Source organism: Dermacentor variabilis, chromosome 5, assembly GCF_050947875.1.
Source record: "Dermacentor variabilis isolate Ectoservices chromosome 5, ASM5094787v1, whole genome shotgun sequence".
NCBI lineage: Eukaryota > Metazoa > Arthropoda > Arachnida > Ixodida > Ixodidae > Dermacentor > Dermacentor variabilis.
This window is the reverse complement of record NC_134572.1, coordinates 79,275,508-79,290,987: the sequence shown is the minus strand read 5'-3', so window position 1 is coordinate 79,290,987 and position 15,480 is coordinate 79,275,508. Positions and strand designations below refer to the sequence as shown.

Here is a 15,480-nt window from a genome sequence, read left to right as displayed (position 1 = left end):
GGCTTGAAAGATGTAATTAAAATAAATTAGAGGAAAAAAAATGCGGAAAAGGAGGAGTAACAAAGTATTCGCGATGGCCCCGATAATCAGCATTATCTCTTACCACGTTGCTTCGGAGCCAACATATCTCTTCTCCAGACACACGTCGCAGGCACAGGCATGCAAACGCAGTACGCAGCAAGCACCGCAACCCGTTCGCTCGTAGCTTCAGCAACAGCCGTCTCGCGTTGCAGGTCTATGTGTCGAGTGCTGCCATAAGAAAGCTACGTGAAAGGGAAACCTTGTGGAAGGGAAACTACATGAAAGTGTTCGTGTCTTTCTGTGGCGCCGTTTCAAGGAAAAGGAAAAATTGTCATCCACGAGACTGGAGCACCAAGCTACAGCGATGAACGCTTGTTTGTGTAACAGTGCAAAGTGTGGACTTCTCTCTTCCTTCTCTTTCAATCCCCGTTTCCCCCTTCCCCATTGCTTGGCGCTCAGCTGTGTTCCCTGAATGGCTGCAGATGACAGTGCCAACCTTTCCTTTTTCACGTCGAACCACTTGTCTTTCCCCACTGCAGGGTCGCCTACTGGGCTCATCCTGGTTAATTTCTCTGGTTTTCCCTTATGACTTCTCTCTCTCTCTTTCTCTCTCTACAAACGAGCGCACAGAGGAAACTCCGTACTACAGTCGACAAAATGACAACTGTTGCCTTTTATGAACTTTTATCCATCCTAGCAGGCTTCTGGAGAACTGATTTGTCGAGAAAACCACAGCAGCATAGAAAGTATAGGTGTGTTCTGAATAAGTTTTGGCGCCGTTGTTTTCACCTTCTGGCGAGAGAATAGAAAGCACGATGTCCTGAAATAGCAGTTTGCTTAATCGTTGCAGAAAGCCACTTGCCGCCACTTTTGTTTCACCAGAACCACGATTCCTTGCGTTCGCGCGTATGCTCGTTGGTGAAAACGGATCTAAGTGTCTGAACGTCACGTCATTAGAAGAACGAGCGAAAAAATAAATAGGCACTCATGAAAGGACCGATGAAGTTTACCTAGGAGAATATGTCGCTCGGGGTAGCCCTCACCTTTGCTATCACCTGTAAGTGCAAACGATTCGTAAAGTACGACGCCAGCTTCCCCAGCTGTACGACCCTGGCACAGGAAGCCGATGTGTACAACCTGTTGTCGACTGGCACAAGCATACGACATATTCGGGGGCCCTTGCTCAGATGGTCTGAACTCAGGAGTGACCGGCATGCTGACTTCATCAAATGAGAGAGAGAGAGAGAGAGAGAGATGCTTTAATGTAACTTGAAAGAGCCTAGGTTTGCATGTTGTTATTCTATTACTTTTAGGTTTTTAGCGCATGAAAAAGGGACGCTGAGCACTGTGTCCGCGTCGTACCTCTGTCTCTCGTCCCTTTTTCGTGCGCTAAAAACCTAAAAGGCTTTAATGATATGCTGCAGATGTTAGCCTGGCTGTTCGCCTGACATGCTACTCCAGGTCCTGGGTGATGATTATGATACATACAGTGATAAACGCTTAACAGCACATACAGTCACAAACACACACACACTTCATCAAGTGGATTCAACATGTCTTTAATTACAGAGCGTTACTGGACTTCCTGCAGGATGCGGGGTTGCATTCATATTAATAAATGTTTATATATTTACTATGACGGAAGGTATCCCTCCTCGATATTAAAAATTAAAGGAGAAAAATGGAGCAAACGAGAGCGTGGATGGATTTGCCGTTTCACCGAGCTAATAGGAGGGCTGCCTGTTTTCGGCCTTGCTAAATGCTCAAGGCTCTCCAGATGTCAAGTGTGCCGTATAGAGCGATGCGTCCAAACGAATACGTCGTTTTGTACATGAACAACCGTGCGCTAATATGAAAAGGCGGATATAAATCGGCATTAAGTGGCAACGAAGGACAGTAAATTCGATCTACCGAGTGGACGAGGGCCCGATTCGTCTCGTGCACTTTGTCGTCTAGCAGGCACCGCGGTTTATGAGAGCTAATCGTGTCTGGCGATCTTTTCGATCGGCCGATGAACAGAGAAAATTTTTTCTTCCAGGCGCCATGAGTTCCTTTGCTCACAGCGTGCAGGCGGCGCCTCAACAGCGTTCCAAAATAACTTACTGGAGGCGTAAGGTCGGGAATAGTCGCGTTAGTCGAATGTCGAACCGGAAGGCTTTGACTTTGTAGCTATTCTTAGTTGACGTCGCGGAAGCTTGTCTGGCACTCGAACAAAGTTCTCCGTCCAAATGCAAACCACGCGTGATTTCATGTTTTTCGTTTTCTTCTTATAGTGTTTCCCTCCTTGTTGACCTGGAACGAGATTGAGCTTGTCCTTAGCTTTCGTGTGTGACTGCTGATTTAATTTGTTTTTTTATCTTTCTCTCTAAAAAAAGAAATTCTTGGCTAGCGTAGATGGTTTCTGTCGAGTCGCTCGTCTGTCCGCTGCTGACACTGTAGCTTTCAGGAATGAAGCGCCTGTTGAAGAAAGCGGGCGAGTCGTCAACGCACAGGACAGGCTTACCAAGAAATCGTGAGCAGAGTTAGAAAAGACGAATGACTTCGTTGCTGAAACTAACTTAAACAGCTCTGCGTACATGGAAACGTGACAGAAAGGTCTACAACACGGTCGCTCCTGTGTTGTCGTTTTCTTTCTGGCTCTGCCGTCCTTGTTATGTATAGCACACTACTTTCCTAACACCTCCTCAGCTTTCTTTCTCGGTTTAATTTGTATTGCACACTCTTGAAGTTTGGTACACTTTGTGGAACCATACCGAAACTGTTTTTGCTGCACCGTCCTTGTCGCGTCGAATAGGAAGGTAAGGACTACACGTCAATGAATGAATGAATGGTATTTTATTTCTTTTTACATTGAAAAAGAGGAGACAGGACTAAAAGCTGGGGTACAGCTTGACGAGGGTCCCGCCCCCTTATACGTGTGACAGCAGAGCACTGCAGACACATCACGAAAAATGAATGTGTAATGGCAGGTAACGGCTCTATTTTATTTCTCCTTGGCAATCTTAAAGGTTCAACAAGATCTCAATACACAAGTGTTTATGTAATCGTGCCCCATAGGAATGCGGCCAACGCACCGCGGGCAAGCTGGCGACCTGCATCGCGCTTCTGCAACGGTATACTGAGCCATAACGACAGGTTTGGAGTGTACAAGAAAGGACAAACAGGGTTGATGTTGAAAAGCCCGTGCGAATTTGGCTGTCTTGTGTAGTAACTGTGCTGAGCACTCTCGCGTGAGGCATGCACACAAAAAGTTGTTAATGCTCATATGCATGTGTTGGGCACGAATGCCTCTTTAGTGACTTTGCCACATTTGCTGATTAACTTTTCTTATTGCAGCCTGCTGATCGCATGGACGTGACATGGCCTCGAGCGGCGCTTCCAAGTTTCTATGGCGGCACGTTCCAGGTACCGATTTCTTGCTCCCTTTTTACAACGAAGCTTACTGTGAGAAACAGGGCAGAGAACACGTGAACAGGTGGTGTAACGGAGAGGATGGAGACTATGGAGGGGATGTCGTGAACGCATCATATGAGGATCTTCAGGATCGTTAGAGGGTAGGCGCGGGATGGAGAGAATAGTCACCGCCTTTCTAGCGTCCTTTGGAGGATATCCTAAGAAAAAAAAGATTTTTGAATTCTGTTGAGCAGTTATCTATAGTTTCAACACGTTGACACGTATGACTCTTCGTCAACAATTGAACTGATGGGCCCTATATAACCTTGCCAACTACAGCGTTGTGACTCATTGCGATCTAGCCTATCAACTCTTCTGCTCATCCGATCCTTTTAGTCGCGAAAACACAAGTAACACTCTCACAAATAAAATTTGCTGACATTTCGCCGTGGATTTACTCAATCGCCTTCCAACCGTGTTGAAAAAAAGTACTCGTAAATAACTGTGTGAAAATCTGAGATAACTGTGGAAGAGTTGCTTTCAATAATCAGCTGCGCAATCGCATAAGCATATGACATGCGAAAGCGCGCTATTTCCCGCAACTGCGTGGAGTCTTCCTCTTCGCGCATGCGTTGAGTAAATTTCAATAGATAAATACCATTCACATGGAGTAACTGTTGCTGCACACTGCCTTAATAATGCCTTAGCCTCTGCCAGTGAGAACGCCAGCTGAACCAGTGTGAGTTAATAAGCGACTCTATGGAGCCTCCAGCACGGACCGTGCTAACCGAGGTTCATATTAGCATCCGAGTCTACAGAACAATACCTCACGTTTCCTGAACAGTTGAGCACAGCTTTGATATAGTCCAACGTTCAACGAAAACTCGCCAGGTGAGAGTGGTAGAATAAAAGTGCTTGTTTTGTTTTTGCTGTTTTTGTTTCTTTCTGAACAGTTTTGACGCATAGACAATTACGACAGCGCGGTATTTGGAATACCATGATTCTGTGAAACAAGTTCCGACGAAATATCATGAGCGTTCGCGCGGTCTACGAAGGCGCCCTGCCTAGTTCTGACTTTGGAGGCCAATCTAGAAATTCTAAGGGTTGAGAATTCATCAGGAACACTCCACTATGGCGTGTCAGGTTTACTGCATCAGACTAGGATTGCATTGGCGTCTGAGTTATTTACTTTTCTCAAGCTACTGATTACGCATCAAGGGACAAAGTCCTCTGCAATTCTTATCCGTGCTTTCACTGTAAAGTTTGTATTACTTAGTTTTAAGAGAGGACGTATGGATCTGCTTCCGACGCAACCTCCCTCCCCCCTTCCCCCTCGTTCCACTTCCTCCTCCAGCTTTCTGGTGCACACTGTACAGTGTACGACAGCATCAGCCCATACTCGTTGTTGCCGCTGCCGTGGACATATCAATGGGCGCTCAGCTCCTTCTTCATGGGTGGCAATCGTGTACCCTTCCTTCAGGCTCTGTGTACTACACTATAACTTCCTACTCCGCGACAATAACGTCCTCCATACTGGGCACTGTCTGCAATAAATGCTGACAGCGCACATGCCGACAGTTCACAATAACAAATCCCTGCACGTTGCCATTCTTTCGATAAAGTCTCAAGTTGCGCTGTTATCATTTATGCACCGAAGCTACAACAAAACTAGCACGATAGTTTCCTGCGTGAAGCTTTCTATTTTATCAGAGAAACACAAGGGAAAATCAGAAGCACAGGTTTAAGTATTTTGTGCCGAAAGCACTTTCACACTGTTGGGCGCAAAGATACCCCATAAAGAAGAAGACAGACAACATTTGTAGGGGGGGGGGAGCAATGTTGAAGAAACGAATTTCATAACGACGTGGTGTTGGGCTAGTTGGTGATCTTTAGGGGGGAAAACGCTGGGGGCGAAAGACACACCATGAAGAACAAGATGGATGGTCGTCCGCATCCTTGTTTGTGATGTCTTTCCCGCGCCTGACATGTTCAGCCATAAACAGAATCAACTATATAGCCCAACTTCACGTCGTTTCAAATCCACTTTTAAACTAAGTGCCAAAAGTACACTCGTCTTTAATGTAATACGTTCAATCATGCACAGCTATGACTGGAAGGGTAGTGGTATCACGCGAAAAGCAATGGGACAGTGTGGGCGTCACACTTTCAGACAACCAAAATGCTAAATGAATGAATGAATGAATGAATGAATGAATGAATGAATGAATGAATGAATGACGGGCAGGGGGGGGGGAGAGGGAGGTCTATGTGCTCCAGTCCTAGCAAGCGTCCTTCACCACCTTATGTGGCTAGACGTCCGTGTACCAGTCGTGGTAGGCCTCCGCTGCCTCTTCAGCTCACCTCAGGGCTCGGTCCTGTAGGGTGGGATCGGAGCTGCGCAAGGCATTCTCCCATATCTCCTCGCTACTAATTAATGGTTTGAGGGTGCAGAGGGAAGTTTTAATGGGGCATTGCCACATGATATGGGAGTTATCTGCTATCTGGACAGGGCAGAAGCGACACTTGTCGGGTATGTGACGGAAACGAATAAGTACGAAGTGCACGGGGTAAGGAAAGTGCGAGTTTGTAGTTGGCGTCACAATATTTCTCCCTGGGCATGCTAAGCACAGATATACGTTGTTGGGGTCTGTAATGTGTGCAAATTTTATGGAATGTGATGAGTGTGTCTTTATTGGTGTGTTGTTGGTAGCCATTGGGTTCTAGAGTTAGGCCCACATTTGCGGCCACTCGGTTCGTGAATCCTCAAGCAGTGGCATGAGCCATTTCGTTGCCTTGAAGTCCTTGATGTACTGGAGTCCAGACGAGAGCGGCGTCGTTTTCTGGTGGGTGAGCTCAAGTGGAGTGCGCGAGGTCGGTAATGTAGCCGCCAATGAAGTTCCATGCCCAGCCTTAGAGTCACTGATGATGACATCGCAATCAGGTAGTCCCGATGCGAGTGCAATGGCGGCCTCTTCCACGTCGGCCGCCGAGGTGGCCTTGATTGATGCTGAACGAACAGTGTTGCCCTGGTTGTCTCCAACCGCTACAGTATAACGATGTCTAGTGGTGTAGGCTGCGGCATCCACATAGTGGATTCCTTCAGCCTGTCCATAGCTGCGTTGTTGCGCCTTGGCCCAAAGTTTCCGGCGTTTGACGTGAAACTCGGGCTGCATTTTTCTGGGTAGGGGTTGCATGTGGTAGTGGCCGTGTATGTTCGGAGGAAGTTGATGTCGCTTGTTCTCGTTGAATGGTGGAGCTCAGTGAAGTTGTCTCAGGCTCTCACGCCCAGCTTCAGTGGTGGGGAGTTTGTGGTATTGCGATGATACATGTGGTTCGGTTAATTCTTAAAAGGTGTTGGTTGTGGCTGTGGCCATCACCATTTGTGTGGATGCTCTAATTGGAACTCCAAGAGTGACTTTGTGTATATTGCTGATCAAGCAATTTGCAATATCCCTTTCCTTTCTAGAGAGCGAGAGATATGGTAGTGCGAAGGTGAGTTTTCTTAAGACAAAAGTCTCGATGAGCTGAATTAGCTCCTTCACTCGAAGCTCCCCGTGTTTATTGGAGATCCTCCCTATCAGGCGGAGCGTATTGTCTACCATTGTTTGTAGTGTTTGCAAGGTATGCTGATTTGCTCGGTTGCGTTGGAGGTGTAGTCCTAGGACCCTTAACCTGTTTACTTGTGGTATAGGGAAAGTGAAAAAAATTTTAGAGCTCAGCTCTTAGGCGCCCGTTTCTGGGTTAAGCGTCGGCGTCCCTCGGCGTAACCGCGCGAACGCGCTTGTGCCTGCTCGCGCGTTCGTTGTCGTCTTCTGCAATGGCTGGCTCCAACGCCTCTGATCATGCCAGCGTTGCCGTACTGCCCCTCCCTCTCGTGCCACTGCTCGCGCGTTCATCGTCTTCTTCCACAGCTGGCTCCGATCCCGCGAGAACCATATACAGTGACTCTATGGCCCACTGCAAGTCGGTGCGGTGCTTTCGGTTTCAAAATCTTTGCCTCAATATATTGTGAAATGAAAACACATATCGGCTTGTTCTCAAATTTCGCATTAGGGAGTATCGTAATCGTCGGACACATTTTAAACAATCCCTTTTAGTAATTGCCACATAATACTGTGGAGCAGCCAACCCTTGCTGCTGCGCAGTTGCTAGCATGTACTTGTGACGTAGGCAGAGACGCAGGAAATTTTCAGTACAGCGGTAGCTGTCGGCTGGTCCCACTGATAGAGCAACGCGCATTGAAACGAATAATTAAACGTTGACAATCACTTTAGCATATGCTAAAGAGGATGAAGGTAAAAGCCTGCGCGCTCGCGAGACATCCATCACACTGATATTCTAATTCGAATACGTTGTTGCTTCCTATCACTTGTTTTCTCCCACCAAAGGTCGTGGCTTCGAGTGCCTTAAATCTATGTTAATTAACTTCGCCTTAATTAACACCAAAGGCCGTGGGTTCGGCCATCAATGGTGGCACCATAAATTTTGGTGCTATTGAATTTTGGTCCCACCAAAGGTGAAGGGTTCGACTCCCACCGATGGTCGCGGATGGCGCCATCAATTTTGGTGCCATTGAATTTTGGGGCTATAACACCGGACTAAGTTTTGCAATAACGCCGGACAACATATTTTTTAGACCCCTGTGCCACTTAAGGCTCTCGCTTTAATAAATATGGCCTCTAAAATAGCATGCGGCAAATCACGCCAGTATAATGAAGAACTTTCAAAACGCTTCGTCGACTGCGCGTCTGCAGTGACGGCCGTTGGAAGATGCTCGCCTACTGGTGTTTTCTTATCCGGCACGGAGTAACTTCCTGACTCGGAATTGCGGAACACCCTTTTATCCTCTTGGCGAAGGCCGTATGCATGCATGATTATTGATATCTATTCTAAGCAGACGCAAGGCAGCTTTGTCACTGGCACGCCTTTTCTCGTCGACTGAAAAATCAACTGTGCGTGTAGACGTGTGCAACATCCGCCTCCGCCACCGGGAAGAGATTTCCCGCCTTTCGGTTACACTTTGTTGCCCTCTTATCTTTGAGGTGCCGCTGTTGGCATGGGTTGGAGAGCGATGATAGCGGCTCATGCGTCGTTGCTAAGGGGGCGTTCTTTGTTTGAAAGTGAAATTATTTTTATAACCAAACCATTATACACAGACAGAAAAAAAAGCCCTTGAAAAAGACAAGTCCACTTGTCGAAACGTTGGCTCTCGCTTTTACCGTGTTCTCGTTTTGCTCTTTGTCTTGGTTTTCCATATCTCGCCTTCCCCGTGTTTTCCACAGATCAAGCAGGTGACATTATCTCCTACATTATAACTGATGACACTGGAGAAATTCAAATGTCGCGGGGACTCAGTCACTATGGTGTCGTGCTGCTGAATACAGGGTAGCGGATTCAATTCGTGGCCGTGGCAGTCACACTTCTATTATTGTCCAATGAGAAAAAAAATAATAATAACATAACTATATCAACCGTGCTTACGTGCACGTAGCAGAACCCAAGTTGGTCTGGAGCAAGCCACCCTCGTCATCTACAGCGTCTGTCATTCCTCAGGTGCCGCTTCGGAACGTCGAATCAGTCGTGTGACGCAACTCCTGATTCGCAGTTGTAATTCCACAACGAAGAAATACACGCTGACTTTTCTGTCTTCTTTCGTTACCACACGAGGGGCACACAGTTCACCACGAACACCATGCCAGTGCCAGTTCTAGCGCCGAAACGTGAGCCGTAAGAGAAGGCGGCTTCGCGTGTGAACCGCGCCCTTTGCGCATGCGCTCTCTCATCTTCGCGTAAACGCTGCAGCATCCACGATGCGTGGCGAAGCCGGCAAACCCGAGGCTCCAAAGTGCGCGCCCGGCAGGACCGAGCCCCTAACCTACCCTCTGGCAACAGCTGAGGTATGCACATGCGAAGCGAAGCCGCCGTGCCGCAGTGTGCAAGCGGTTTTTCACGCAGACACTGCGGCGGCGGCGCTGCCCACTGGCGCGGTTCGCGGCCGCGTGACTTCTGAGAGGCGAAGGCGAAACCTTAGTCGCCCTGTTTCTCTTACGCACCTCCTCCTCTTCCTCCTATCGCGGACTGTGCAACACGCACGGAGAGCACGAAGAAACTGCGCATCATCGCCCGTGCTGTTCCGAAACATGGAAGTGTTTATCCTCCGAGAACAGAGCTCGTATATCACTCGAGATCTGCAGTCCCCCAAGGAGAAGATTCGCGTTGGTACGTGGAGGCTGGGAACAGGCACACACTTCGGCGAGTTTTTTTTTATTTCGTTTTCTTTCCTTCCTTTTTGTTTGCTTGTCGTGACCGTGCGTGTTGATCTTTATGGTTCCTCGCTGTAGTTTTCACTTGAACATGCAAGCCACGTCTTGATTCGATGCTTAGCGGACTTCGCTATGGTCATCGAAAGACACCGCAACAAAGCTGAATGCCGAAAAATTCAAATAAGGCACAAGGAGAGGCTTAGGGGTGGGAAATGGGGATTGCGCGTTTTGAGAACGCAGTGCTTGAGGTTAACAAGAACATTTAGGGCCTACGCGTTTCACGGCGGGATCGCTTATGCAAGGTCTTTTTTTTTTCCTGTTCTTAGGCATATGAATCTTCAGTGGCTGCATTTTTCCTCATTGCTACTTTTTTTGTTTACTTATCTTTTTCCTTACCTTTTTTTCTAACACGCTTGAGTTCTTGCTCATCAAGAGCTAACCAGAACCGAGGAAGAAGAAGTGCTCTGTGCTCACGCGTTGGTGCGGGACTCGCGTGTTCGCACGTTGCTTCACGCGTTCGCATGCCCGACGATCCTCGGCTTCGAATCACGCTGGATCAGACCTGTCCGCTAGCTCGCCGTTGGCGGTACGATTCCAGCCCCGAGCCTTCAAGCCGAATCGCCTGGTGTGCTGGTCGCAGCACACGGTTCGGCCGTCGCATCTTGCGAGCGTCCGTGGAACCCAAATACAGAGGCGGCGCCGGGACTGGGTGCAGGTAAGTGTTATAACTCACGCCAGCGCGCCCTTTGTTGTGCAAAAAGACCGTTTAGTTTGACGTCTTCGTAGAATCCTTCAGTAGCGAACAGCCGTTGATTCTCTGTGTGATTCTTCCCGACAAGTGCATGGCTGATACAAATTTTATTTTACATCACTGCGCGTCTTTCAACAATAGGCAATGACAATAGGTAAGGCGTATTCCAAGCTTCCGAGTAACGTAAGCCACCCAAGGAAAGACATTGGCTAAAGAAAGACATTAGCGGATGCAGACCACATAAAGACAACAGACAATGAAGCGAAGGCTTGTTTTCATTGTGGGTTCATTCTCTGTTGGCTTTATGTAGTCATGATTAACAAAATCGAACTCTTAAGTTCCCCTTCTTGTATCAATTAGCGGATGAAGGAATTCAGTGCTGGTTATTCACGCTCTATGATCGTGAAAGCTTGGCTATAGCTTATTAACCCAGATATACTTTTTCGAGTAAACTGTCGCGTGCAAATGGTTAAACAGCGGAACGATTGTTCATTGCTTGCGTTTACAGCAGATATTTGCGATAATAGAGTATTATGATTCTTGGCCAGCGGTTGGCTTTATTTGTCACGTGCCTTTGCCCAAACTGACTACGGCGTCTTGCTCTTTGAAAGCGTACATTGATGCCTGCCGTACCATTGACACTAATATTCATAGCAATCAAATATTCGTTGGGAAGGCGCGGATTTGTGGACATACTAGAACTAAAGACAAGGGGATTCGTTTTCTCGCCATACGTCTTGCCAAAATAGAACTATCTATAGAGCCGAGCGTCATCGCATGTAAATAATGCCCCCGTAAGCTGATGTTAGTTAAGCCGTTTAAGGTTTCGCGAACCACGTACAATACAAAGCCATTTTCGTCTTACACTCTACTTTAGAGAGGTACGCCTGTTGCACTAATAGTCTGCTCAAAAGACATGCTTTTAGTCAAAGCCCTCCGTTTTTTTCACAGTTGGTCATGAATCCCCCCAAGTCTACACAGCCTGGAACAAGACTCCTCGCGCCCAGGATGGTAGTGGGCGGCGCAGTGCGACAACCACGTAACATCCAGCCTCTCCTAGCCAGACCGGCACCGATGCGTGCCGGCATCGTTCAGCCAAGCGCCGTTGCGTTACAGACGGGTGTCATGCCCGGCGCAGTCGTGTTCAAGACTGAGGACGGTCAGCTTCAAGTCGTCAACGTGCATCCCAGCAGCGTGCAACCGGTATCAACTGGCCTAATTGGAAGCCGAGCACAATTTCGGGTGCCTGCCCCACCAGGCCCCGCACCGGTACAGCAGCCGCAGCGGCTGTTGCAGCAGATACCGGCCAGGTACACGGCTGCAGCCGCGAACATCAGGAATAGGCCTCCCGGCGGGACACTAACATCAGCAGGCATCGTCTGCGTCTCGCAGGAGCCAGTCATGACACCGCCTCAGCCCTTGGGCGTCAAAATAGTGCCCGCCCCCACCGTTTCCGCCGTCACCCAACAGCTGGCCATACAGACGGGCCCCATGGCGGTCGGTGGTCACGACCTTGCCGGCGGCGCACCCCAAATGTCCCCGGACACGGCCAAGAAAAAATGCAGAAACTTTTTCTCGACGCTCATTCGCCTCGCCAGCGACCAGCCTGAGAACACGGCCGCGAACGTCAAGCGCCTAATACAGGGACTCATTGACGACACGATGCAACCCGAAGAGTTCACTACCAAATTAGAGAGAGAGCTCAGCTCTAACCCACAACCGTGTCTGATCCCCTTTTTACGCAAGAGTCTTCCTTTACTAAGGCACGCAATGCTCACCAATGAACTCTCCATCGAAGGCATTCGTCCTCCACCGCGCAGCGCCCTCTGCATGCCGCCGCCTTCCCCTCCTATCGCGCGTAGTCTGCAGAAGACCGCCGCAGCCAGGACGGTGTTGCCGCGTACCGCAGCCGCGCAGCTTCAGATGATCCCTCAGAGGGCTCTAGCCACCGCTCAAATGGCCGGTCCCGTCGACCTGCAGGGTCTGCTCGCCCAGCAACAAAGGCTCACGGCATCCGTCTGTCCAGCGCCCGGCGCCGGCGTCACACCAGGAGGCGGCAAGAGCCTGCTGCTGGCCAGGCCTCCCAACTTCGCCGCCGCTCTTCCGCCTACCGCTGGCGGCGTCTTACCTTTCAAGGTGCCGGCTCCCATGTCGACAGCGCCGCAGCCGAAGGGTTCTCTTTGCACATCGACCGGAAGCATTAGCGGCGGCGGAGGGGCAAACACAGCCAAAGAAAAGCGATCCGCAGGACCAGCGCTGATTGACGAGGACATAAATGACGTCGCCACCATGGGCGGCGTCAACGTGGCCGAGGAATGCCGGACAATTCTCTCCACTGGCCCTGGCGACGACGGCGCTGAGGTGCAAGCTCGCTCTTGCAAGGACGAAAACTTCCTCTTTACCGCCGCGCTGCACAAAAGGATCAGTGCGCTGGCCGCAGTCCACGGCATCGACGAGGTGTCGGATGACGTCGTTGCCCTTGTGTCCCACGCGACCCAAGAGCGCCTGAAGACGTTCATCGAGAAGCTTAGCGTGATCGCCGAGCACCGGCAGGAGAACGCGCGTGCCGATCCGCACTACGAGGTCACGCAGGACGTCCGCCAGCAGCTGCGCTTTCTGGATGAACTGGAGCGGGCCGAGAAGCGGCGGCACGAGCAGGAGGAGCGGGAGATGCTGCTCAGGGCGGCGCGGAGCCGAATGAGGGCCGAAGACCCCGAACAGCTGAAGCTGAGGCAGCGAGCTCGAGACTTGCAGAGGGCCGAGATGGAAGAGGCGAGGCAGCGCGAGGCCAACACGACGGCGCTTCTTGCCATCGGAAACCGCAAGCGCCCCATGCCTGTCGCGGCACCGGGAGCAGTGCCTGGGCAGCAGCCAACCTCTTACTATGCTCAAGTGCGCAGGCCCCGGATGAAGAAGGTCAGCCCGCGAGACGTGCTGTTCCTTATGGAACAAGAACGAAACAAGTTCCACCGCGAGTTCATCTACAAAGCGTACATGAAGTACTGAACAAACACTTTCTTTTCATCCTTTGTCATCTAATGATTCCTGCATGCAGGTGGCATGCACTCTTCTGCTTTATTGTTGTTACCACGCTTGTTGTCCATAAAAGGCTTCATGTACCACTGTAAAACGTGTTCTTTTCAGGGTGAAAAACGCAAACAGCGCGGACAGATTGCGATTTAACAGCAAGTACGCGTTTGAAGGCCGCTGAGGGGGTAATTGAATAAAATCACATTTTCTTCCGAGGCAAAAACCACTTCATGATGACTGTCTGCTTATACACTTAGTCTATGAACATTCATTCCTAGCAGACACGAGGCATCAATTTTAATAACTTTGTCATATGGCTTTTCAGTCTTCGTTTCTCTCTCTCTCGTCGTATGCTTTCATAACGTCCTTGGAAGTAGTCGCTGTATTTATTTGCACTTTGCTTTGTACTCATTCATGTGGAAGTTGCTAACAAATACATAATTCAGTACGGTGGCGTGGCGCGGCGTGTTCTGCTGACGGAACATTTCCAGAATACCCGTTTATGAAAACGGACCAGCTTATTTCCCCGCGCTCGTGCAAGGATAATTCTATTCTATGGTTAGGCCAGTCCTAATCGCTCTCGATTATGGAAGTGGCTAATAGTTGCCGCGGCTGCCTCATTTTGTTCGCCTTTTTACGTCGTTCAGTGCCTCCGAATCGGAAAAGGAAGTAAAACAAGTTAAATGTTTTTGATGCTTGGAAACAAGATTCCGTTTTCATCAATTCTCCCGATTCATTTTTCAGAACACGTTGGCGGCATTATCGAGAACCACAAGTTGTTGTTTTTTTTCAGACGCTGCTATCAAAACTATGTTCGGCTGCCATTCCTGATTCCTCCAAAGAACTAATTAGTTTAAGCTGAAACTTATTTTTTATTATATTTTTCGAAAACATGCAAAACTTCTTCCAGCGTGCATACTTGAAGGTATCCTCGAAGATCGTCTTAATAAGTTTCCATCTCACTTGGTTATTTCTACGGATGCAACACAAAATTTAGGCCGGAGTTGGCATCTTTTCAAATCAGCTTAACTGGTCTTTCGCTCTCCGTCTTGTTGATTATACCCCTATATTTTTTGCAGAGTTTCTGACAATTATTCTGGCAATCACAATATTGGGTCCACGGAAATCTCAAGTAATAATTCTTACCAATGCGCTTTCAGTTTGTACACATTTAACTTCTAATGATCTGTCACCCTTGCCCCGGACAATTTGTCTGAAGTGCACTTTGTCTGGGTCCCCGGTCACAGTGGAATTTTTCTAAATTAATCTCTGGTTAACCTCCCTGTATTTCCTTTGCATTTCTCTCTCTCTCTCTCTTTCTAAATTAATCAGCTGACTCGCTCGCATCGTCGTCACTAATTGGCCCATTCTTAAATGTTCTCCCTGGTTTCGCTTTTATAACAGGATCTAGATTAAAACATATTTTATTTCTAAATAGTTATTAATCATTCCTACTTTGCGCAGATGATTCTAGACATCTAGATTTCCGGTAAAACGCGAACAAATGCCTTTCACGACAATGCGAAGTGACCTTATCAAGATTCTGTCGTAGAGTTCACCCCCTAAATTTTTACCTTCATAGATAAACCATAACTGACCTCTGCTCTTTTTGCCATGAAACGGAAACTATGGACCATTTCTTTCTTACTTAGCACCGCTTGTCCTCCCTCCGCAGAACGTTCCTCGTATTTTCAACTAGTAAACTGGCATTAGCGCTTACTGCACCAAATATTTTGTCCTTTGGTGCCTGTCAATTAGGCATAAGCTATGGGTCAATGATTTCTGCTATACACAAGTTCATTGAAGAGTCATGAGGGCTTCGCTCCTAGGTACCGACTGTAGGACGCTTTATTTTGATTTAATCTAAATTCATGTACAGGCCATCTAGTAATTTGTATTACCATTTAGTTGTCTAATGGTTTGTTTTGAATGTTTCCCTTCACGTATTTTCGTATTTTGTTAGATGCTCTTTTCAATCAACCTGGTGTGACCGATCGCCCCTGTGCGTACGAGCCAAGTTTT

At 48.5% G+C, this 15,480-nt stretch overlaps 2 protein-coding genes across 4 annotated transcripts in view; both read left to right on the top strand.

The window, feature by feature from the left end:
• The window catches only part of LOC142582853 (uncharacterized), a 365,477-nt gene that overhangs the window by 236,280 nt on the left and 113,717 nt on the right, over nucleotides 1-15,480 (top strand). For all 3 annotated transcript variants that reach the window (XR_012828503.1, XR_012828504.1, XM_075692935.1), the window contains exon 2: nucleotides 3,358-3,426. Coding sequence is in view for 1 of the 3 variants with exons in the window: in XM_075692935.1 (XP_075549050.1) it covers nucleotides 3,358-3,426 (69 nt within the window). In the remaining 2 variants the exon portion in view is untranslated. The remainder of the gene's footprint in view (nucleotides 1-3,357; nucleotides 3,427-15,480) is intronic.
• LOC142582848 (transcription initiation factor TFIID subunit 4-like) lies at nucleotides 10,106-13,684 on the top strand. Its single transcript, XM_075692927.1, has 2 exons — nucleotides 10,106-10,392; nucleotides 11,380-13,684. Exon 2 carries the CDS (start codon nucleotides 11,386-11,388, stop codon nucleotides 13,432-13,434), a length of 2,049 nt encoding a protein of 682 aa, XP_075549042.1. The 5' UTR covers nucleotides 10,106-10,392; nucleotides 11,380-11,385; the 3' UTR covers nucleotides 13,435-13,684.

What these genes read in the sequence shown, in the direction of transcription:
- LOC142582848 (XM_075692927.1), top strand. Translation starts at nt 11,386, where the DNA reads ATGAATCCCCCCAAGTCTACACAGCCTGGAACAAGACTCCTCGCGCCC.